The sequence below is a fragment of the Narcine bancroftii genome, chromosome 14, assembly GCF_036971445.1.
Source record: "Narcine bancroftii isolate sNarBan1 chromosome 14, sNarBan1.hap1, whole genome shotgun sequence".
Lineage (NCBI taxonomy): Eukaryota > Metazoa > Chordata > Chondrichthyes > Torpediniformes > Narcinidae > Narcine > Narcine bancroftii.
Window position 1 is genome coordinate 8,184,437 of NC_091482.1, and position 25,592 is coordinate 8,210,028.

At 37.5% G+C, this 25,592-nt stretch overlaps 1 protein-coding gene across 12 annotated transcripts in view; it reads left to right on the forward strand.

Annotated features, from left to right (window-relative positions):
* LOC138749636 (kinase suppressor of Ras 1-like) overlaps nt 1-25,592 on the forward strand; it is a 118,643-nt gene that overhangs the window by 12,361 nt on the left and 80,690 nt on the right. The window contains exon 1 of one of the 12 annotated variants that reach the window (XM_069911307.1): nt 14,589-14,658. The exons of the other annotated variants lie outside the window; for them this stretch is intronic. Within the exon in view, the coding sequence (XP_069767408.1) occupies nt 14,656-14,658 (3 nt within the window). The 5' untranslated portion in view covers nt 14,589-14,655. Of the gene's footprint in view, nt 1-14,588; nt 14,659-25,592 lie in introns of those variants that run through there. 12 annotated transcript variants of the gene reach the window in all.

Consider the following 25,592-nt stretch of genomic DNA (forward strand, 5'->3'; position numbering starts at 1 on the left):
CTGACTTATTAAGGTTTAATTAACTTTTTTAATATTCCTCTGTGAACTTTTCATTAATAAGGGAATGACTGGAATGGTTACTCCTGATTTGCAGCCTATTTCTCTCTACCCATATAGAGAAGCTTGGATAGTAATAAAGGAAATTTACATAATAGGTTATATTTTATAATCTCTCATTTCTCTGTGTATGTTGCAGTATGTGAGCTATAATGTTTCATCAGTTGCTCTGTTTTTTCCTCTGCATGCTGATTGGGAGGTGAATTGGCTACAATAAATTGTCCATAATAGCTGTGAGTGTTAGGGGATAAAACTTGATGGGGATGTGAATGAGGGGGGAGAAAAATAAGATGGGTGCTTGTGGCACAAATGACTGCAGACGTTGGAATCTGGAGCAAAACACAGTCCGCTGGAGGAACTCAGTGTGTCGACCAGCATCAGTGTCAATAGATTGGACTGGAATTTTTAATCAAGATGGTTCTAAGATGTGGTTGTTGCGTGGCACGGGCCAAAGGGCTTTTCTGTGTTATGGCTTTGCAAATTAAAGAGTATAAAGGGGGCAAAGTTTGGGATGGATGGATTTGTAGGAATAATGAAAATGCGTTTTACTAAATACAAACCTGTAATTACATGGAACACAACCAGAGGGGCTTTAAAATCAGATTTTCAAAGTCTTCCTGTATTTGGATCAATTTGAGAATATGGTGCCAGTGATTCCACCCCAAAAGTTTAGTTGACTTGAATTAATTTGAACGAAGGTCATTTGAGAATCTTTATTTTAAAAAAATTTTCTTTTGCTTTGATAGAACAATGTTCAGAATAAAGAGTTTAACACCATAGATTTCAAGTGCATTTCTCATGCAGGTAGGGAAAGCCAATCTAGTAGCATATGGAAATGGAAAAGTTAATTTCCCCAGTGACTGATAGAACAAAGGGATAATGTTGTATGTGAGCTGTACTTTCAGGTTTAATGCTCATAAATTGTGTCTGAAAATACAGGGCAGAAAATTTGGTGGATGATTATTCAAACAGCAAAGAACTATTGTAACTAAGAAGTTTTGCCACAATTTGAGAGAGTGAAATAATAGATACAGGAAAATTGCAGAAAGTTTTTTTTAAAAAAGCAACTTCATTGTGGAGAGTCTATATGTGCACAATGCAATTCTTCTCAGCTGACGCAAGCTCCTGTGCATTATTTTGTTGCAAAGGCTGAAATTTCACTTGCCAGACAAAATTAATCTTCATTTTAAATATTTTGCTGGAGATTACTTTATTTCCGCTCAGTGGAATTAAATGCCTGTTGTGGCATGTAACTGGCAGCAGGTATACTTTTGATTGTTTTAACTGCTTGCCCAACATGAATTTTACATTTGGAATCCCAATCTCCTTTCTTCTTTGGCTTGGCTTCGCGGACGAAGATTTAAGGAGGAGGGGTAATGTCCACGTCAGCTGCAGGCTCGTTTGTGGCTGACAAGTCTGATGCGGGACAGGCAGACACGGTTGCAGCGGTTGCAAGGGAAAATTGGTTGGTTGGGGTTGGGTGTTGGGTTTTTCCTCCTTTGTCTTTCGTCAGTGAGGTGGGCTCTGCGGTCTTCTTCAAAGGAGGTTACTGCCCGCCGAACTGTGAGGCGCCAAGATGCACGGTTTGAGGCGAGATCAGCCCACTGGCGGTGGTCAATGTGGCAGGCACCAAGAGATTTCTTTAGGCAGTCCTTGTACCTCTTCTTTGGTGCACCTCTGTCACGGTGGCCAGTGGAGAGCTCGCCATATAACACGATCTTGGGAAGGCGATGGTCCTCCATTCTGGAGACGTGACCTACCCAGCGCAGTTGGATCTTCAGCAGCATGGACTCGATGCTGTCGGCCTCTGCCATCTCGAGTACTTTGATGTTAGGGATGAAGTCGCTCCAATGAATGTTGAGGATGGAGCGGAGACAACGCTGGTGGAAGCGTTCTAGGAGCCGTAGGTGATGCCGGTAGAGGACCCATGATTCGGAGCCGAACAGGAGCGTGGGTATGACAACGGCTCTGTATACACTAATCTTTGTGAGGTTTTTCAGTTGGTTGTTTTTCCAGACTCTTTTGTGTAGTCTTCCAAAGGCGCTATTTGCCTTGGCGAGTCTGTTGTCCATCTCTTTGTCGATCCTTGCATCCGATGAAATGGTGAAGCCGGGATAGGTAAACTGGTTGACTGTTTTGAGTTATGTGTGCCCGTACCTCTGCTTTGAGAAGTAGGATGGTGTGCAAGCATGGAGACTAAATTCCCAAAGATAATGAGAACAATTCAAGGTAAATGCATGTTAGAATCAAATTGACATTAACTGAAGCAGTAATATTTTTTCCATCAAGCCATTTGAATGTAACTGTATTATGAATTGAAAACTGAGCTGTTAATGTATCAAAGCTCAGAATAATTATGGATTCAAAAAAAGATCTGTACAGATGTAGATTTTTTTTAAAGTATTTTAAAACAATATTGACACAGACAATTGGATTTCTTAACCTTGTTAAAGGACCGAATTGCCGCAAGTCACTTCTTTCCTCATTACTGAGCTCAAATGACTCAACTGATTTCATGTCATTTCACATCCCTTCTAGTTTATCAGACCCAAATGCAATAAACACAGGTTCCAAAAATGCCATCTGTTTCCACTTGTATTCAAAAATAATTTTTGTTGGAGATCAAGGGGAGGTTTAAGAACCTGATGGTTCTTTTGAGGGGGGTGGGTGGAGAAGGAGAAATGAAAGAACCTGGTGGCGCTGGACTTCAGCCTTTTGTACTTTCTACCTAAAGGCAATAGTTAGAAGAGAACGAAAAAATTCCGTGCCAAATTAGGATTCCTGAACGTGGTTCCAATTGAATGGTATTAAATGGAAGATCAAAAGGTTGGAGGAAGTAAGATGTGATGTCATGAATGGGTGGTTTTTGATATCAGGTACACAGCAGAGGTGTGGATCATGCGTAGGTTTTTGCAAGATAAAACAAAAGCCATGGGTAGCCTTACGATAGTTGAATCTAGAAAGAATAAAAACCTCAGAGTTTTAATAGCACATGGCCTGAAATTTATTGATATTACTGACATGGATGTAGTAATGGGGAAAAAAAATGTAGGATCAGCAGCTCTATTCTGCATTAAGACAAGACTCGAAGATAATCTGATTCAACTTGAAACCATAACCATATAACCATTTACGGAGCAGAAACAGGCCATCTCGGCCTTCCGTGTCCGCACCGGTAAAGGTTATCACAGGAGGAGCTTTTGACAACTCTTGGTCTGAGCTCATTGGAATTTAGGAGAAGGGGGAGATCTCATTGAAACATTTTGAATGTTGATATCTTCAAAAGTTGATTATTAACCGTAAAAGGAAAAAGCTTATTTTGAAACAAAGGTGTTTTAGATAAAAGCTTACCTTCGGTACCTACAGTTTCATTTTTATTAGTCCATAATTGAGTTGTTCTAGTGAACCGGACATTGGACAGTAAACTCACAACAAATCATAATTTTGTGCTTTCTTAATTTCATGACCTCAATTGTTCTGAACCTGACCACAAAGTTCAATTTTTATTGAATGCTGTTGGTTTGTGCCAGTGCTCTGGCTCCTTTGAAGAGCTGTAGATTTTTTTTCTTGCAGCCGATCATTGCATATTAACCCTCATCAAGTTTGTGACTGATCGTGGTTTGAAAGTTGTGATGGAATTTACTGCCACCATGTTTTTTGGCAAATGTGTTTGCTCTCATAATCCCGGTTTCTTAAATCTTCTACTCTTGTCAGCCCTTTGGGATTGAAGATGACTTGAGGAGGCTGAGGAGGCCCTTGTAGTTTCCTACATAAGGAGGCAGACTATTACTGATAGAGTGGGTGGATAGTTGGTGCACAATTGAAGTCTCTAATTCATATCCTTTTCAAGGCTGTAGTTGTTTCATAAACATTGCTGCCTGGATTACGGTCCCATTTGCAATATATTACATAGCTAAATTCTATAATCATCTGGAAATTCAAAAATATATTCACCAAGTCTAAGTCAAGTTCATATATTTGTTACAAAAATATAATATTCCTGTTATTAAGCCCTTGGGGAGTCTCATTACTTACTGTTCAGCGAGAAGAATACATTCTTATCACTGATTTTCTTCCTATTCATAAACTGATAATATAGAAATCAGTTAGCTCCCCTTATCCATCCTATGATCTAATTTCTGGTGTTTGCTTTCTTGTACTCTATTAAATTAAATTTGACAGACGGTATATCCAGTCTCTGCTGCCTAAACTTGCAGTATATTACTTCATTTGAAAACTTAAATCAGACTTTTAGTCACTTTGAAATAAACCATTTGTTATCAGCTGCCCATCAATGATGGGGACACTTGGCCCTTCAAGCCTACACTGCCATTCATTTTGATCGTGGCTGATCATCTACTCAGTACCCAGTACCTGGCTTCTCCCCATATCCCCTGATCCCCTTAGCCACAAGGGCCAAATCTAACTCCCTCTTAAATATAGATAAGGAACAGGCTTCAATGACTTCCTGTGGCAAAGAATTGCACAGATTCACCACTGAAGGGCGGGGGGGGGGGTGGGGCGGGGAATTCTCATCTCAGTCCTAAAAGACTTCCCCCTTATCCTTAAACTGTGACCCATGGTTCTGGTCTTGCCCAACAACGAGAACAACCTTTCTGCATGTAGCCTTTACAATCCCTTAAGAATTTTATGTGTTTCTATAAGATTTCCCCCCTCCCCCCTCAATCTCCTAAATTCCAACAATTATAACCCTAGTCAATCCAGCCTTTCTTCATATGCAAGTCCTGCCATCCCTGGTATCAATCTAGTGAACCTTCTTTGCACTCCCTCTATGGCAAGGATGTCTTTCCTCAGACCAAAACTGTACCAAAACTGGGTGTGGTCTCACCAGGGCCCTGTACAACTGCAGTAGAACCTCTCTGCTCCTATACTCAAATCTTCTTGCTATGAATGCCAACATACCATTTGCTTTCCTCACTGCCTGCTGTACCTGCATGTTCACTTTCAATGACTGGTGCACAGCAACACCCAGGTCTCATTGCATCTCTCCTTTTCAACTTATTATTTTTCCCCCTAGATGCCCAGCTATCGACCACGTGAATCAAAACTGACCTTGTGGAGCAGTTTTTTTTTGGGGATTGCACACATCAATCCAAGGATGAATATAACTTGTTGGCAAGATGCATGTTAGGAATGGTACAAGATTGCACAATATCCTTCAACTTTCATTGACGGGGAAAGCTGTCAGGTTACATTGTCAGATTTTCAGTGAAAGGCAATCAGTGAATTTCAATGAGAGCTACAAGTATCAAATGGGGAAAAAAAGGCTGCGATATTTTGTATAACACATTTGAAAGATTTAATAAATTTTTGCATCGAATGATTTAGGGGATGCATTTTTTTTGTGGAGGGTGGTGGCATAGTGATCTATATAGTTTTAAAGAATAAATACGTTGAAAAATGTGTAACCATGTGTTTTTTCAACACCCATTGCTTTAAAAGGAAATCCCAATAAGCAAAGCTCAATTATGATCAAAATACTTGCTTGAATATATTATCATTGCACATGCATATAAATCTTCCCACATGAAATAGCATGTGGATAGAGCAATAGTCTGCAAGGCTGTGTGAGCAATGCATTATTTGCTCTGAACTCTTTCTGAAATGAGGCCGTGGTGCAGGAAGGTATGAACTATTGCTTAACTCTTCTCTTTCAGTATTGGAGGCAATCCAGAATGAAGAAGCCTTTCAATTAATAGAGGCCATACTTTACCCAAGGGAAATAATTAAAAAAAACCAAAATTTTTTCAGAAAAAAAAATGGATTAATTAATCCCAAAAATCTTTACTTGGTGGCTTTAGCCTTCTTGATTGCCCCATTCACTAAAGTTTATTATCATCTGAATGTACATATACAACCCAACGAAACAGGGTCTCTCCGGACCATGGTGCACACACAATACACAATACATAATGATCACATAAATAATTAAAATCAATAAATTAATATTTGGGATGATTTGCATGGTCATAAGGATACTGTTCATCAATCTCACAGCCTGTAGGAAGAAACTATTCCCCAGCCTGGAGTTGTATTTCACTGAGAATTGTGCAAAGAATTCAAATTGTAGACTCTCGTGATCAATACATTTCTAACACACGAGTTCCCTGAGAAACAAAGAAGCTAAACCTTCCAACATTGATCGAGCTTTTGCTGTGCTCGGCAAGTGTACAGGTGAAAGACGGATGTGTTCCCAATGACAGGTTATATTGGGAGATGGTTTGAAACAGGTGGCTAGTTGGGCACCCAAACCTCTGTATATAGAATATTGGTGAAAGGCATGAAAGCATTCAAAATATTTTTAACAGAAAATGAACTAGCTGGTGTAAATGCATTTCCCTTTGTATGCCTTTTTTTCTTGTTCCTTTTGTTTGCCTCAATATATGAATCCTCCTAATGATCAGTGATTTCACCAGGTCCATAATTGACTGTTGGAGGCAGGACATAATTCACCAATCACATTTAAAATGTGGCAAATATGGCCATCTGGCTTCCCAAAATATGCCTATTTGTTTACCATCAGAGAAAATGGTTCATGACAAAACTGCATTAAAATTTAATAAGCCAAACATGAAATCAATGGAATAATATCAATGGCCAACCAACTAATATAGCCAATACTGAATATTGGAACTGTGAGGTGGAAAGGAGATGGTTTATTTGCTTCATATGTGTAGATATTTTGTTTCCATTATATTAAAAGGGAAAGATTCTGGACACCATCCACAATTTTGTCAGATTATTGTCTCAAAGAATTATTTTATTACAAGGTCAATTGTTATCGTACTGTTTATTTCTGGAAATGTTTATTTTCTCCTACCCTTTCAAGCTTCATCTTTCTACATATTCCACACAATGAATGTTTTGGAGACAGATGAGCAAAACAAAAGTCCTTTAAATGATGCTTCAGGTATGAGACTGGTGAAGAACCATCTTGTATATCTAGGTTTATTCCCCTGTCCCTTATGCTCAAAATCTATCTAGCTATCTATCTACATGATTATGGTTTTTTTTGACTCCGACTGGATCATAACTTCATTTGGCAGACTTGTGTGGGACATATTGTTTGGAGGTAGAGGTGTCCTTCGATGAGTAATAACTTCTTGGCAAGATATCTTGCCACCTTTTGGAGACAGCTGTCGCCAATTCATTGCTGAATGATTACATTAAAACACCATTTTAACTTGTGTATTAATTTCTGGAAGACCTACAGAAGCTGAGGTGGGAGAGGAGGAGGAGGAGGAGGTGGTTATTTTTTTGACATTGCCATGTAAATACTTGAAAATGATTTCTGTTGGCAGTGATTTTTCAGACCTGTTTATTCTGTGTACGTTGGAAAAGTAAATAGCGTTGTTTGCAAACAGGCGACAACCTGATGAGCTGCTTATAAGTGTGTTTCTTTGGTTTTAGTGTTTTACATTTGCTCAACATTGAGGCACAATTTTACAACAGTTTATCTTTTCATAATCAACTCCGAAAGTGTGTCTGCATCAATCCTGAATCTTAGAGCTGTGATGCACACACCTAGGATGCGTTTGATGGCACACGTGTAGAAGTTAAGGGAATTGGGGAACATGCTGACCTTCCTAAGTGTTGTAAGTAAAGGTGTTGGTACACTTGACTGTCGTGTTGACGTGGTCGAATCAGGACATTGGAAATGTTTACTCCCAAGAACTTGAAACTTTGTACTGCCATCACTTCAATACCATTGATACGGACTGAACAGAGCCGTGCAGGTTGATGAGAAAGCAGACACCACCACCTCCTGCTTTTCCTGATGCCTTGTATGATCCATCTGGTGTATTGAAAAGCCCTTTGGTTGCACTGCACAGACAGGTGGAAGAATTCTTGTTTGTGCCTGCATTCTGTTATATTTCAGTTTATCATTGTTAATATTCTTTGCTTCATGCATTGAGATTTATTTGGCTTTGAACGACTCGACTGTACTCGGTTCAGTGATGAAATGATGGGTGAGGCACATTTACACTTAAAAACCTGTTTTTGAACCACTTGGCAAGCTGTATCTTGACAATCTAGCGACTGGTGTCATACTTTGAGCAACATATTCAGTTGCCCAAATCCCATGCAGCCTAGGTTTTAATAATTTTTTGATTCTTTGAAAAAATGCCTTCATAAATTAATTGAATGATTAACACAGGAGGTAATTGGAAAATGCACTTTTGCCTACAGATTAGTTTCCTCTAAGATTTGTATTCTTTGGTTACGAAGTCATTACTGAAATCAGTTTCACAGTTATATATAACCATATAAAGTTACTTGATCTAAACTCATCTCAATCTTTAACGTTTCTATTAAACCTTGTCTTAAGCTTCAACGTTGTAAGAACAGCATACTCAGTAGTCACCCCAACCAACGTCTGTCCTGCATTTCTGTTATAATTTTGGTAAGTTAAGGTTGCTCTTATTGTGAGCCCTTGAGGTTTTTTTTAAAACTTTATTTATTCGTTCAAAATACAGATAATAAGTAACATATATAACAATAAATAAAGCATGAACATTATATTTATGTATATTAAAGAAAAAGGAAAGAACCCCCCCCCCCCCTCTTTCAGCCAACTCTCCTAAGGAGAGCCATAAAGAAAAAAGAAAAAAAAGAAAGAAAAGCAAAGCATACGTATTAAAATCTAGTCAATATAAATCAAAATGTAAATATTCTGAATATAACAACCACCTATTAATTAAAAAAACTATAGTTATCCGCAGAACATGTGTAATTTTTTCCATTATTAAACAATATTTCATCTCATTATGCCAGCCCTTGAGGTCTACTTGATTGGTAACCAGAATTCAAAGTGAAAAGCTGTACCAATCACCCAGCTGTCAGTTTCCTTGATTAATAAGTGATCTCTTTGGATCCTTGAACTCCTCAGGATGCCAAGATATCGTTTGCTTAATTGTGGGAATTTATTTTGAGCTTGGCTATCTTTAGTTTTGTTATGGGTAAAAAGGCCAAATAGGCAAATGGTGTCAAGTAACTTATTGAAGATAAAACACATAATGCAGTAAAATGTTTAAATTATTTCACTTGTGTGGTTTGTGCTATTCAAACCTAACGTCTTACTTCCATACTTCCAATTTTATTTCTGAAAGGACTCTTGGCTTTAAATTGCAATAGACTGTTTAACTAAGCAGCAACAAGGCTTCCAGGATTTAAGATTGCATGTTGGTACAGAAATGCAGTCAAAAATATGTATACTCTGGAGGGGGAAAATTCCAGGCAATTTGGCCTTCCTCAGGACTGTTTAGTTGTGTGCAGCACAAGAAGGACATGTCCCAGTTAATTGGCATCTCCAGTAATTTTCCACCTGCAGTTTTGATGTATTGAAATACAGGGCTCAGAATAGAAAATGTTCTGCATATAAATTGAAGATGTTTCCAGATCTCTTGCCACCTTGTTCAAACCTGACGAGAAAGTTTCTCCCGATTCTTGTTACAGCTTGGCTCTGTCACTGTGTTGCTGAATGCAACAAACAAAAATGGGCTATCTTAGTTAAACAAGAAAATCTGCAGATACTGGGGTCAAGTGCAATACTCTGGAGAAAATTGGCAGGCCACCAGGCAATCTTAGCCATTTTCTAAAAGTGTTTAAAGGATAGCATTTGAACATGGTTTCAGCAAATATATTTGGTATAATCCTGTATTTATTTATTTATGATTCAATTGTGAGCTTAAATACATTTTTAATACCCAATTTTATGAGGTATCAAGTAAGATGGAGCTGAAACACGAGTTTGAAACTGATCCTAAAACTATTAAACAATTTTACTTTCAGGTAAATGGATTGTTTGGTATAATTTGAAGTAGATTCTCACCTAAATTCAGGTGTTTGAAAGTAGTCTGCATTTGTATTTACTTTGGTTTTCAATTAAATTGCATAATTTAAATTGCTTATATTTGTATTTTTGAAGAAGCATAACTTGTTTAAATTCACGACATCTTCCACAGTGAATGATAACCTTACCCATACTTTCATGTTTGAATTTTTCTCAATAATTGCTTCTTTCACAGGGAGGAAAAGGATTCCCCATCTTATTTTGTTCCAGCATTTGAAGATTTTATCCAATTTGTTTCATACTGTGGGAGTTGTAAAATTAAAATGAGAAATAATTAAGAAATCTGCAGATGCTGGGGTTAGTGCAGTACACAAGTGCTCGAGAAACTTTGCAGGTCACTCAGCACAAGGCACTTGACCTTTTGGGCCTGAGCCCTTCTTCAAGAGGGACTAAAATTGGAGACAGCAAGTATCATTTTGGCATTAAAGGCTTTTGAGATGCTACACATGGTTATAAAGTGTTGTACAATGTATGCTGATAATGTACTGCCATCTTTAATATGTTCCATTCATTATTGCAAGAAAAAATTGTTTTCCTTAAGCTTTTGCTCTATAATTTTTAAATGTGTGCTTTAGTTCTGCAGTTGTTGACGAGCTTTGAAGTTTCATGATAGCTTTTTAAAAAAGATATTTTTAATGAAAGAAAATAGCCATGCACATAGGAAAAAAAGCACAAACACATTTTTATTCCAAGCATTCTACTCTTGGGGGGTGGTGGAAGCATAGTGGTGTGTCCTGAAGACCATGCACAAGTATCATGTTGTGTTTGCTTTGGTTTCTAACTGCAACTCTGCAATTTCATCTGTGAACTTCTCCCTTAGTTCCATCCTTTCATAAAGAAGTTTCCAAAGACTTGTGACTCCCTAACAATTAAAAACAAAAATCACCTTATCTCTGTTATTTTGCAACAGAGACCCTTGGATCTAGGTTTTCCCATCAGAGCAAATATCCTCTCCATATCCAGTCTGTCATGACCACTTGGGCCATACTTATCTCAGTTCAGATCCTCGTATTGTTTTAAATTAGAGCAGTGAAAAAGCCAACCTTTTGAGGTCTGTGAGCTTTCTTGAAAGATTTTGAATTGCTCTCAATCGAGTAACAGCCTTCAGTAAATGAACACCAGTCTGTAACCAGTAGTACGATGTGGTCTCACCAATGCCCTATGGAACTGAAGCATTGTTTTCCAACTTTGGTACTTCAATTCTCTGGAAATGAACAAGCATATCTTATTAACTTTCATAATTACTTTCAGTATCTGTACATTAGCCTTTTGTGAATTGTGCATCAGGACAACCAAATCACTCTCGAGTTTGAGTACTGCTCTCTCTCTCATCTTTTTAAAAATGCACTTTTAATATTTTTTCATGGTGAAATGGACAATTTCATATCTTACCCATGTAAACTCAGTTTGCAAGTCGTTTACCCACTCAACTAATGTAAATTGCTTTGTAGCCTAATGTTTTCTTCACAGCTTAATTTCTCACCCATCTGAGTTATTAGCAAATTTAATGAGAACATTTGCTTCTGAATTTGGATAAATTAAAAAAAAATTGAAACACCAGCACCAAACCCTATGGCGGGCTATTTGTACCTCCTATTCTTTTCTCTTTGGCTTGGCTTCGCGGACGAAGATTTATGGAGGGGGTAAAAAGTCCACGTCAGCTGCAGGCTCGTTTGTGGCTGACCAGTCCGATGCGGGACAGGCAGACACGATTGCAGCGGTTGCAAGGGAAAATTGGTTGGTTGGGGTTGGGTGTTGGGTTTTTCCTCCTTTGCCTTTTGTCAGTGAGGTGGGCTCTGCGGTCTTCTTCAAAGGAGGCTGCTGCCCGCCAAACTGTGAGGCGCCAAGATGCACGGTTTGAGGCGTTATCAGCCCACTGGCGGTGGTCAATGTGGCAGGCACCAAGAGATTTCTTTAGGCAGTCCTTGTACCTTTTCTTTGGTGCACCTCTGTCACGGTGGCCAGTGGAGAGCTCGCCATATAATACGATCTTGGGAAGGCGATGGTCCTCCATTCTGGAGGTTGCCCACCTCCTATACCATTAACTTTAACACCAGCACCAAACACTATGGTGGGATATTTTTACCTCCTAAACCATTAACTTTAACTTTTATTTTCTACAATAATCTTTGTTGTATCTTACCAAGTGCTTTCTGGAATGATTAAGTTCTACTTTAGGTCATATTAAGAGGCTCAATATTAAATGAAATTAATTTTGTTAGTTCAACACCTAAGGAGGTTAGACCCACATTCCAGAGGCATTGCATCGGCAAGTATTTTTAGTTTGGAATTCATCTGTGAATTAACAAAATGAAAAATGGAAAATATGTATGATGGTTGGAATGTGCTTTTGAAAAGGAGTAAAAAAAAAAGTCCAATAAGCTCTAAGACTCACTTTCATGACATTTCGGGTATGAGAATATTGCATTCATCTTGGGGGAGAGTTGAAAGTTCTGAAATGAGTTCATATTCACTCAGAAAGTTTGTACTTTATCACTTGTATTTAGAAGTTATAAGTGTGAGATGAACTGTTGGAGATATCAGCATTTGACTTTGTCCATTGATGATGTGGCAATTGCAGTGCAGTTGTGCTTTTTAGCAATTTTGTATTGCCTACATGGGCTTTGGTCTGACTTTTGACAAGGTGGGCTGTTCCAGAAGGAGATGATGCATGGATCCAAGCTGGATGGCTAATTGAATCCAAAATTTGCTTGGTGATAAAGGCAGATGATAGTGGTTGAGGGACAATTTTCTAATTAGAAGTCCATGTCATTTGGATCAGTGTTGGAACCTTTCTAATGTTTGTGATGGACATGAATGACATGATGTGAATCTAGGAAGATAATTAGTAAGTTTTTGTGGATGGCAAAGTTGTGGATACCAAGGAAGATTGACAGCAGGATACAAACATGATGGAAAGTGGTCCAGAGCTTTGGCAAATGGAATTTCATTTTCAAAATTCAAATAGGGGTCTGGTGTGCACAGTAATTTGTTGGGAATGTTAACAGGGTCCAACTTCACCTTTCCCTGAAAGTGGATAGGCAAATAGCACGTTTGTCTACATGCGTCAGGGTGTAGAATATAAAAGTTGGGATGTCATTATGTAACTTTCCAAAGCACTAGATAAGCAGCACTTTGAGTATGAAGTGGATTAGACACCAAACGAGAGGAAGAATGTGATCTTGCTGTAGGATGCAAAGGAGATTCGTCTGAAGGAGGTGTATAAAATTTTGGGAAGTTTGGGTCGAGCAGATGGACAGATCATTTTTTTTCCCTTGGAAGGGGCGTCAAATACAAAAGGATACGAGTTTGAGGTGAGAGGTTGATGTTCAAAATGGGATCTGAGGGGAAAACATTTTTTCACACTGATATTTGGCATGCATTGCCAGCGAGTCATGGAGTCAGATACAGTCACCATGTTTAAGAAGCATTTAGATTGGCAAGGCATAGAAGGATATGTAACTAATGTGGATAAATGTGACTGGGGTGAAGAAAATGGTCAGTGTGGGGTGGGTTGAAGGGGCCATTTCTGCACTATATAATTTCAAACCATGTGCAATTCAATGTTCTTAAGGCAATGGGAACAATGAAGGTGGATTTCAACCAATTTAATATTTTGTAATTAATATATTTAGCTCCCAAAGGAGCTTGGGAGGAGAATTCAACTTGAAAAGAACTAAATGTTTCACTAAGATTAATTTTTCAGGTTGCAAATTTGTATTAGAGATGTGGGAATGTTCTTTGATCTTGTTATTGTTTTGCTAGTAAAGTTCTTTTCACAACACTACTGTAATTAAAAAGTAAATAAGTAAATTGAAAGAAAATACTTGCTTTTTTTTGCTAGGATTGGAAATTGTGTGGATGTTCTTAAATGAATTGCTCATTAAGTTTTAGATGGACCAATCCTCTTTTCGAGTGGATTGTCTGAAAATTTATCAAGTGCTATCTATTTTTTTGAATAAACTTTCAAATAAACTTTTTTTTCATGCCTCTTGTAAAGGGAACATTTGTTCCTGAAGCCATTAAAGTTCACAATTAATTTGCGTTGGAAGTTTTTGAGTTGATTCAGCCCAGGGAATGAGTACCAGTAACTTTTTATTTGTAGTTTTTGAAATTGAGGTCAAGATCTTTGGGATTGGAAAGGAGACCTATGAGAACAGAAAAAGTAATCGCCATGTGAACTTCAGAATGTGGCCCATTTAGTATGCCAGCGCCACGCTGGTACAGAGCTAGTGACCTGGGTTCGAATCCACTGCTGGTAAGGAGTTTGTGTGTACTCCCCGTGTCTACGTGGGTTTCCTCCCACCCTTCAAAATGTATGGGGGGGGGGTTGTAGGTTAATTGGGATATTTGGGTGGCACGGGCTTGTGGGCCACAGGGCCTGTTACCATACAGCATGTCTAAATTTAACATTTAAATTCAAAATGCATGGGCAGGTTTGATTTTTTTTTGGTAAAAGAGAAGAATGCAAGGGTTTTCAAAATTATAAAAGATTTTGTCGAGCAGACAGAGAATGTTTTCACTTGTGCAAAAGACAAACTGTTGGCTGTCAATATAAGCTGCAACAGGAAATTGATGGGGGGGGGGAACTGAACGCAGTAGGCGTTTGCTGAAGAGTGATCGAGATTAACATCATGGATACATTGAAGCAATGATCAGTTAAGTGTTTGAGGGAGAAGAAAATAGGTTACAGGTGACCCCACGGGTGTTTGCATTCCTGGAAAATGGTATGTATCATGATTTTCTGTAAATGAAACCACTTTATGCATGCATCAAGAAATGCAAGTTGAATTTTTCTTGCATATTCTGCAAGAACAAATTTTTGGGTGGCTGAATTTTTTTGGACACCTATACCAACATACAATTAAAAGCTCTGTTTTGTGTGCTGTCCAAGCAAGTCAATCCATACTTAAACACACCAGATAGTGCAAAAGTACATAGTATAGTGGGGCAGAAAAAATTTACAATGAAACCAGTTCAAAGGACATAATGAGGTAGGGGTTGTGAGATCGAGATAATATTTAAAAAAAATCAAAAAGAGGTCCATTCAAGAGAAAGAACTTGTCTGAATTTTTTGTTACACAAATAGGGGTCAGCTGTGGTAATAGAGGCAGGCTGGGGGAAGGTCCTTGTGGAGCATAAACGTGATCCTGGGCTCTTTGGTCTGTTCCAGATGCTGCATGGAATTCTATCTATCTCTTTAGTATTTTGAGAACCATGTATTTTTTTCATGTAACTTGAGTCCAGCAGGAGGAAGGCCAAACTTCATTTTAAATTTGAACTTGGGTATTCTTGCTGTAATCCTATTTGTTTCTGCTTTGTAGTGTTACACCCACGGTGTCAATTTTTTTAAGTCTGTAAGGTTGCAGGGTTTGCCTATTTTAATGCAAATTTAAATTATTTCAATTGATTTAATGAATTCATTATATGAATCCTCAGCATCTCCAGTTGATGTTGAAAAGCAGAATATCAGTTAAAATACCAGTGCAAGTTCAACATTGTTCAGAAGCAGCTTTACAGTAGTAAAACAAGTCCGCAGTCACCGTGGTTGAAGTAGAAACAATGCTGGAGAAACAGCGGACAGTACTTCATGGAACAAAGAAACATTGCTCTATAAAGTACTGTTTGACCTGCTGAGTTTCTCCAGCATTGTTTTTATTAGTATTTTTACATTCTTTTGTTGTTTTTGAAGTTTTAGACTTTGGACTGATTTTCCACTGAACCTTAAGTGACAGGAGCACAGAAGGTCTAATGTTGTAAGATGAATTTTAGGCTGTCTTTAGCCTTCTGGAGTCCTGAAGCAGGGTCTTGACTAGAAATAGACTGTCCCTTTGCTTCCACAGATGCTTCTTGACCTGTAAAGTTCCTTCAGCAGTTGTTATTTGCTCTAGACTACAACATCGCTTGTCTCTAGTTGTCTATGGCCTGTCGATGCTGGGGTCGAGTGCAATACACAAATGTGTTGGAGAAACTCAGCTGGTCACGCAGCATCCATAGGGAGTGAAAGGGAACCAACGTCTTGTTGCCTGGGCGATTATCGAGCTTTATTCAGCCTGTTTCGAAGACCTCAAAGTTACACTTGCTGTGAAACAAAATCTGGATTCTTTATTTTAAGTTGGAGGTTATATCCTTCTATGGAAGTCTGATTTGTAAATAATCCAACATGTGGTTCACTCTGGAACCAACTAATGTTTGCAAATTTTATGAAGTCACTTTATATACTTAAAACAAAAGCAGTATATTTTGGGATCCTGGTGCTTTTTATCTCGCTACCCCTTCCAGCTTCTGTGACCGGGGGAAAAAAATTGTTATTTGAAAAAGAATATTTGAGTGTAACTTTATTATCATTTGCTTTTCTCTTAGTCTGTGTACTTTGTGGTCAGTGATTTGCTTTCATGGCCTGAGCAGAGGGTATGACGACATTTACATGGTTCTGCATTGAAAAACGTGGTCATCGAAATTGGTTCGAACAATTAGAATGCATTCTTTTCATACTGTATGTTTATGACCTGGTCTTTAATCTCTTTATATGATTGGGGCTTCATTATAGCATGAAAGAATTTCCTCAAAAATGTTGTTTTTGGTCAAATTGTATTATCGTCTATTGTTTTTAGATTTTGGTCAGCTGATATTTATTGACGCTATAAACTGGGGATAGCTGGAATCCTTCTTTCTTCATTATTCTTTCCCACCAACACTGGAACTAAAAATTAGTCTGTTTTCTCTCTAACTGAAAATACCACAACAGTGCTTAATTCTGCAAGAATTTATCCAATATTATACTAATATTTTGTCACACTTAATCAAGATTGTATTCTGATTTACAATTTTGGTTTCAGACATTGCATTGAGTGTGACCAGAGTAGGAAATGGACTCAAGTAAATAAGGGAGAAAACTGTTCTTGAGAATTTGCCAGTAGCTTTCTTTTCAGAAGAAAATTGCAGCAACGATCAAAACCAATTTCTTGCTGCAATCTGAGCTAGTTATTTATAGCACATCTTGAGCTATTCTATCAAATAAAATGCTCGACTTCTCTTTTGTATTGGAGCAGTAATTTTGCAGATTGGCTGATGTATCAAGCTTCGGTGAAATGATTCAAAAGCAGAATATAAATGATTTTCCATTACTGGGTTAGCAATGCACAAGCAGAATGAATACTTTGTAAATCAGAAAGCATGTAGTTGTATCAGTGGTGGAATCATTCAAATCTAGTTTTGGTGTTTAAATATTGTATTCTGCAAAAATAATGTGACCTTTTACGCAGTCCTTGATCGTGCTATTGAATTGTCAATTTTATTACTATGTTTAAAAGTGGGCATAGCCACGAGTTGACTGACGTTTATTCAAAATGACACCTATTATGTTCTGTGTGAGCAAATGTATTTGATATGCAGTAGGTAATCATTTTGAGAAAACAATACGTAATTTGTATTGAGCTAGAGAATGGGTATCTTTGGCATGGGAATTGTTTGTGGCCCATCTCTAATTACCTTTGAGAAGATGGTGGTGGACTGTTGCCTTAATCTGCTGTAGTCCTTCTGCTCCCACTGATGCGATAGTGTTTTAAGATTTTGACCAGCAATGAACAAGGAACAGCAGACCATGTTTCATTATCTTTCCCACTGCTTCTGCTTTCATTATCTGTTTACTCTGTGGAGATGCAAGAGACTGCAGATGCCAGAACTCGGAGCAGAAATTAAACGACTAGAACAGCTCAGCAGATCTAGCATCATCTTTGGAGGGCAAGGGAAAGGTGATCCTTGATCCGAAACATTGTTCCTCTACTTGACCTGTTTCCTATTCTATCAGTTTATTTACTGTTCTGTTTTTCCTGTGCTCTTTCAGTATTTGGAAATGGTAATAAGTCTGTCTATTTTGCAGTGTTCTATTATTTAAGATCATTGTTGGAATATTTAAATGGACAGTTTCAGTGAATTCAAGAGACTGATTAAAATGTTGGATCATTTTTAGATTTGAAAAGACAGGCTTAAACTACTGTATTAATATGAATAACTTTGATTTGTATTTACTTTTCATAAAGAATATAATGTACTGTAGCATAAATTATATCACGACGAATATCATGGTTATATTCGAAATCAGGACCGAGCCTATTTCAGATAAACGATATTTTTGGATCATTTTTATAAAACTGTTCAGTCGCAACAACAAATGATTTGTCAGTGTTTAAACAACAACAAACAGCAAGGGAAGGCTTTTAAAGCTCGAAATAATGTTTAATTCTAACCAAACAACAATCTGAACAAAATAAGATAATTCCAACACCAAAAACTCAAAATTCTACTCAGATTTTTCCTAAATGTTTTCAACCTTTGAAGTCGGTTAAAAATTTTTCAGATGAATGAGGATTTCTGATTTTTATGAAATTCTCAATTATTCAAAATTTTTTTAGAAGCTAAAACCGTCATCACTTCTGGGTCCAAAAGAATTTCTGATAACTGATCCATCTGGTTTTGGATAATCAGAGTTTGTAGATGTTGCAACAAATTTTTGTTCTTTTGGAAGATTAAACTAGTGAGTGTTTATATGCACATTTCGGGATGTTTTGAATTCACATTTGATTTGGGTTTGTGCTTTAAGAACCATAAAGACAACAGCACAATAACAGGCCCCTTGGCCCTTCTAAACTGAGCCATACTATTCAGCCAAGACCCACTAACCTTTCACCTCGACCATATCCCTCTATATTCATCCCATCCATGTACCGGGCCAAATTTTTCTTAAATGTCAAAATTGAGCCTGCATTTACCAATTCAGCTGGCACCTTGTTCCACTCTTCCACTACTCTTTGGGTGGGGGGGGGGGGTTCCCTCTAATGTTCCCTTTAAAATTTATCTTTCACCCTTAACCCACGTCCTCTTGCTTTTATTTCTCATAATTTTAGTTTATTTGTCAGAGTACATGCATAACATCAGACAAGCCTGAGATTCTTTTTTTCTGTGGGTGCGGCAGAATTACCAAGAAAAAGTCTCGGTGGAATATTAATCATTTGTATACCTCTATCAAATCTCCTCTCATTCTTCTACCCCCTAGGAAATAAAATCCTAACCTATTTAACATTTCCCTGTAACTGTTTTTCAAGTTGTGGCAACACCATAGTTAATTTCCTCTGTAACAAATCCCCTCTGCAATAAAATACTTTTTTGTGATCCTTGGTGTTTTATTTTGGTTTTTTCATTTCTACTTCTTGCCTTTGTACTGGCGAGTAAATTAACTTGCTGTTTTTTAAGCCCCTATCAACAAGGCTGAGAGATTTCTTTTGATATTTAGCAGGACAGTTGTTAGAGCCATGAAGGCGATCACTAGGTCAGGACCTTACATGCTGCATGAAGTGACCAGCATGGATTTGACCCACAGCTGCTGAGAAGGGAAACTGTCTTGTGTTTCATATTCAATTTTCTGACCTCAAGCTCCTAAAATTCTTTCATTAACACCATATAACAACCTATAAGAAATTAAAGTGAAGAATTATGAAACTTTCTTAAATGCTTCAGAAATGGTGAATATAATGGACTTGAATTACGTGGCGCAATTTTTAATTTTCCCCTGATTCAGTGAAACACAAGAGTACTTTTTAAAAACAATTAATAGCATGATCAGTTATTTGCTTTTGTTCGTGTTTTAGTTTATCCTACCTTTTTAAAAAAAATCTTGTCTATGATGCAAAAGGTGGTTAGTAATTTTCCTGATAATGCAAAATTATTGGGCAGCGTAGAGGACTGTTAAAGGATACCACACGATTTAGGGACAGATATGGGCGGAGAAATGGCAGACAGTTTAATCTGGGAAAGTGTGAGGTTACATTTTGGGAAGTCGTATGTAAAGTATACAGATAATGACAGCAGGAGAGTTCAGTGCATTGATGTGCAGAGGGGTTGGAGGTCCAAGTCGATAGCTACCAGAGAGTAGTCATACGAGTAGATAGGGTGGTAAAGAAGGTGTACGGCATTCTTGCCTTCGGTAATTGGAAAGTGAGTACAGGAGTAGAGGTCGCGTTGCTGCTATAAAACTTAGTTAGGCTATCCTTGGAACACTGTGTGCAATTATCATGGTCCCATTACAGGAAGGACACAGAGACTTTGGAAAGAGTACAGAAGAGGTTTACCAGGTTATTGCTTGGTTTGGAGGGTATAGATGATGGGGAGAAGTTGGACAAACTTGAATTGTTTTTATGGAGCATCAGAGGGTGAGGGGAGATCTGATGGACATTTATAAAATTGAGAGGCATCGATAGGGTAGAAAGTCAGAATCCTCGGATAAAAGTGACACATACTAGAGGACACATACTCGGGAACTTTAAGGGAGATGTATGCGGCAAGTTTTTGGATACCTGGAATGGGCTGTCAGGGGCAATGGTTGTGGTAGATATGATGGTGTTTAAAAGACTTCTGGATTGGCACAAGAATATGGAGGAACAGGGATATGGACAGGTATCAGAAGTATTGCTTAATTTGGCATTGTGTTTGGCACAGATATTGTGTACTGAAGGGCCAGTTCCTGTGCTATGTTGTTTAAGGATGAACAGTGAGGTTTACTTGTTACATTGTTCTTGTGGTCAAGACTTGCACTTAACTGTACCACTCTTTGTCTGTTAACAACTTCCATCTTCAATTGGGGTATCATTGAGAAAATAGCAGGCAAATACTGCTGTGTGCTGGATTGAAACCTGAGGCATAATGCCAATTTAACATTACATTTTAAATCATTATTGCATCTTATGAGCCCAAATGGGGATTGTCACAAGAAAAGAGAAGTCACATGGATGAAGGATATAGGGGTGGGGCTGGCACATTACATCAGTCACTTCTAGAAGTTAGTGTTAAAGAACTATAACTGGAAGGATCATGTGATTCTGTGCATTGACTTTGAAGTTTCTCATTGGTTGACCAAAGACAAAAACTTTTGATTCCAAGCATTCACAAAATGATCCCAACTTGGGTATTGACTGTGAAAACTCAGAAATATCATGCACGAATGAATGATCTGTTCTTTAAGGGGGAATTGCAGAACACAAAATCCCAATCTTAAAAATGGGCCTAGATTCAGGGGAGAAACCAGGAAGCAAATCTTTTCATCCAGAGAGCAGCAATACCTTGGAATAACTCTCCTCAAAGGAATACTCAGATACTTTGAAATTAAGACTCTGGTTTGCAGATTTTTTTGGTTAACAGCTTGGAAGAACATGAATTAAAAGAAGAAAAAAGTTTTTAAAGTTTCAAAGCAATCTAATTGATGGATCAGGCTTGGTGATTGAATAACCTAGCACTTTTGAAGTTCAGTTTGGTTTTAATTTCCCAGATAAGCAATAACATTTTAAAATTCAGACCTAAATAACAAAGAAAAGAACACAATAAACAAATTTAAACATTGTTGTACAGCTTGTTGTGTATTGTAGTTTTGTATGTAAATGAGGCTATGTGTAGCCCATTTCAGACTGAAGCATTATAACACTGGATGTGTCTGTGTGCTGGGGACAATTAAGAAGGAATCTGAATATTGGGTGGCTGATCCTGTGGAATAACTTTTTTTCCCTGTCAATGTCTGTGTATGAATTTTACAAGCTACTCTACATTTTTCTTGGGGTAAATGCATAAAAGCTAATTTTAACAAATTTAAACAATTAAAAAAAAAAGCTGTCTAGACTGTACTTGTCCGATATGACGATGCCAGAATTTGTTCCCCAAATGGCATGTTTTTTAAAAAAAACTTCTTTGGTTAATTGGGTCTGCATTTCAATGTTACTCATCTGGGCAAGTAAATAATAAAATTGAACTTCAGTCCTTTTGCTTAAATTTTTTGTGAATTTAATATGAACTGTGTTAAATCCGAGTTTCAGCAAGCTTTGTTCTGATTGGCTTTTTTTTTGCTGAAAAGGAAATCATTATTTGTCATCCTTCAGAAAGTGCCTGCTTTTTTTAAAAAGATTACAGGAGCACATATGGACAGCTATATTTAAAGACTTAAATTGCTCATATGCAAAGCTCCTTGTGAACACTTCTGCTTTTTTTGGTGGGGGGGGCGGGGGAGAGAATTAAAATAGTGATTTTTTTTTTTGCTTAAAATGTGGCTAAATAGAAAGATGCTGAATTAATTGAAAACCCTTCCTTGTCACCTTGATCTAACTGCAGGATTGTGTGAAATAACTGAGTATAAGTGCAAGGTGTTTTTATGTTCCCCATGAAACTTTGTTGTTCAATTGTCAGGGCTAATTAATTTTATAAAATCTTTAGCACTAAAACAACTTTCTTTGGTTTTATGTTTTCAAGGTCCTGAGATTCATTAGTTATTGAAAATTGAATTTTCCTTGCTCTTTCGTTTGTATTTCACTTTGAACAAAAATTGCCTCTGAACTCACAGGCGTAATCAAATATTGTAACATTTCTTTTATTAACTTGTAAGATATTAACTGGTTTTGAACATTCAGTGGAAACTGGTGTACAAGTTTTGCATTCTGCATTCTTCTGCTCAAGCTGGTCTCCAATAGATTCCTCAGAGCTCAGTAAAGAGAATAAAAGAACATTATAAATTCTATAAGGTCAAGTTTTTTTAAAAATTTTTTATTTTTCACACCATAAATCACAATAGCCATGATATACACTTTTTCTTTTTCACACATTTACAGTGACTTTTTCTCCCCCCCCCTCCCTCCTCCCAAGCCACCCCCCCACCCCCCCCCCCCTCATCCATTTTAGGTATACAATCTAGGTTGCATTAATTCAGTCAGACAATGTTGTCATTCAACAAAAATACACCAGAAATTCTACAGAGTCCATTCTTTTCTTTCCTTCTCCTTCCATCAACTTAGGTAATGTTTGTCCCCGGTAGGTTTTCGCTATTGTATTTAATGTAAGGCTCCCATACTTGTTCGAATATTTCAATATTATTTCTTAAACTATATGTTATTTTTTCTAATGGAATACATTTATTCATTTCTATATACCATTGTTGTATTTTCAAATTATCTTCCAATTTCCAGGTTGACATAATACATTTTTTTGCTACGGCTAGGGCTATCTTAACAAATCTTTTTTGTGCATCTTCCAAGTCAATTCCAAATTCTTTATTTTTTGTGTTACTTAGGAGAAAGATCTCTGGATTCTTTGGTATATTGTTTTCTGTTATTTTATTTAATACCTGATTGAGATCATCCCAAAATTTTTCTACTCTCTCACATGTCCAGATTGCATGAATTGTTGTTCCCCTTTCTTTTTTACATCGAAAACATCTATCAGATACTATTGGGTCCCATTTATTTAACTTTTGAGGTGTAATGTATAGTCTGTGTAACCAATTATATTGTATCATACGCAGCCTCGTATTTATTGTATTTCTCATCGTTCCAGAACATAATTTCTCCCATGTTTCTATAAGGTCAAGTTCACATGTAAATGTAATTGGGACATCCACTGATGTTGGAATGAGTTCTTTGTGACTAAAATTTTAGCATTCAGATTTATAGTCTTTGAAACATTCCAGAAAACAAATTGTGATTGAAACCTAATATTTTAAAATTAATAGGTAAATAAAATAGTTAAAATGCTCTTCATATTTTTAAAAGTTAAGACTCCTAGTGGTGAATTTGAAACCAACTTGATTTGGGTTTGTACAATTTTGTGATTGGGAATTTTGAAAAGATAATATGGCCCACGTTAATCCTCTGGTAATTTGTGGCGATGAACTCTACCATTAATCATGACACCATCTGTGTTCACATTGGTTGTTAATTTTGAACTCCAGTTATGAAATTGAAAGGCTGAATTACAAGATCATGTTCAAAGATTTTAAAAAGTAGCTATTTCTCTTTTGCTTTTACTTCACCAGAACTGTGCGATCAATAGGTTTGAATAGCAAGCTATTTCGTAATTATAATTGTTGCTGCTATTCATTGAGCCCAAAGGCTGCTCTGTGATATGTTTTCATTTAATTTTCCTTGTTGCTTTGAGGAATAACTTTGGCTGTCAACATTTAAAAAAAATATTGACCAAGTATAAAATGATATTTGGATTAGACGCTTTCAAATATCTGTCACTCTAAGGATATAAAGCTCCATCCAGCTTCAGTTGTGAAGGCTTGCCTTTAATTTTTAAGACTCTTCTCGGGCCATGGACTCTGTACAGTAGAAGTAACTTCTCTTTGTTAATCATACCAGTTTCAATTAATAATGTGAAAACTCCATGTCGCATGTCACACATCTCATCCTTAACCAATTCCAAACTGGATAGCATTACTTCGCGGTGTACTTGTTGGATATCGATATGTCGATCTGTTTTGCTCATCTTGTAATTTTACAATTTTGATCAAATATTCTCAATGTACAAGAAATAAATGCTGAGGGCGGAGTGGGAAAGATACAGTTGGTGAGGGTCGATTAGTCGGTTGCTAACCATGTCTAAAATGTCTTTCTGTGGCTAAACTGTCTTGTCATCTATACACATTCCTCCTTTGGTTCTTGATGAGTCCCACTGCTGTTAATGTGCTTCTGATGCATTGGTATTTTTCTTGATCTTGTTTGCCAGTGATGTTTTATGGCTGCCTTTGACCTCAATTGTTTTTGTATCTCTCTCTCTCTCTCCCAACATTATTTCTGAATCGTCTCTTTAGTTTTCAATGTTCCATGATTTGAAGGGCTCCTGACCATGTTGGAGGTTCAGATCTGGAGCTCGGGTTGCCAATAGTTTGGACTGGACCCTGTGACTGCGGAAGCGCTGGAGGTGAATCTACGGACATTCAGTGATTCTGGAGGGACTCTCTTTTGCTTCTCTTACTCTGACTGTAAGAGGCGCTTCCGGCAATTTCCGCCGATGGCAAATCTGTCTGCCTTACGGCAGGCAAATGCAATTATAATGATGATTTTTACAATGACAATAAATTGAATCTTGATATCCATGAGAGTTCTTTGGACTCCTATCCTTGCTCCTCATGCTTGCTGGAATACTTTGGCCCTGAACTCATTATTTTTCTTTTAAAAATATTTATAATTCTCAAATGTAGATATATCGACAGGGAGCTGCTCCCTTCCTATGTTTGCCATGTCCTGCTTAATGATATTGAAATCAGCTTAATTTTCAGACTCATCTTGACCATAATTGTTCTGAAAACCCCATATGACAGTTCATCCACTTGGTCGCTTTCATTCTCTGGAGTAAAAGTAAGTAAAAGACAAAAATGCAGACACTGTGGTTGAAGTAAAAACAGAATGCTGGAGAAATTCAGCAGATCAAACCGTGGACTTTAGCATTTTTGTCTTTTAAACTGTTTATTCTTAACGAAGGTGTATATGTTAGGCATTGTAAGAGAGAGTCAAGCAACGGGAAAACTCACTTGCCTATTAGGGGGGTTGTGCTTTATCTATATTTTTCTTTCTTACCTTGTCATCATCCGGATGTATCCAGTGAGGTCACTGCATGGCAGATGGAACGATTGCTTTGTTGTGCACCTCAAATCTGCAAGTGATCTGACCTTTTTAATTCTTGACCCCACACCCACTCTGCCTTTTGTCTCTGAGCATTCCAGTAAAGCCCATCATCAGCTTGAAGAACAGCTTTTTGCAATGTCACAATGCAGCCTTCAAGAATTAAAAGCTTGACATTTTAACCATTTTTCTCTCTCTAAGGATGCCGCCTAATCTCATCAATATTT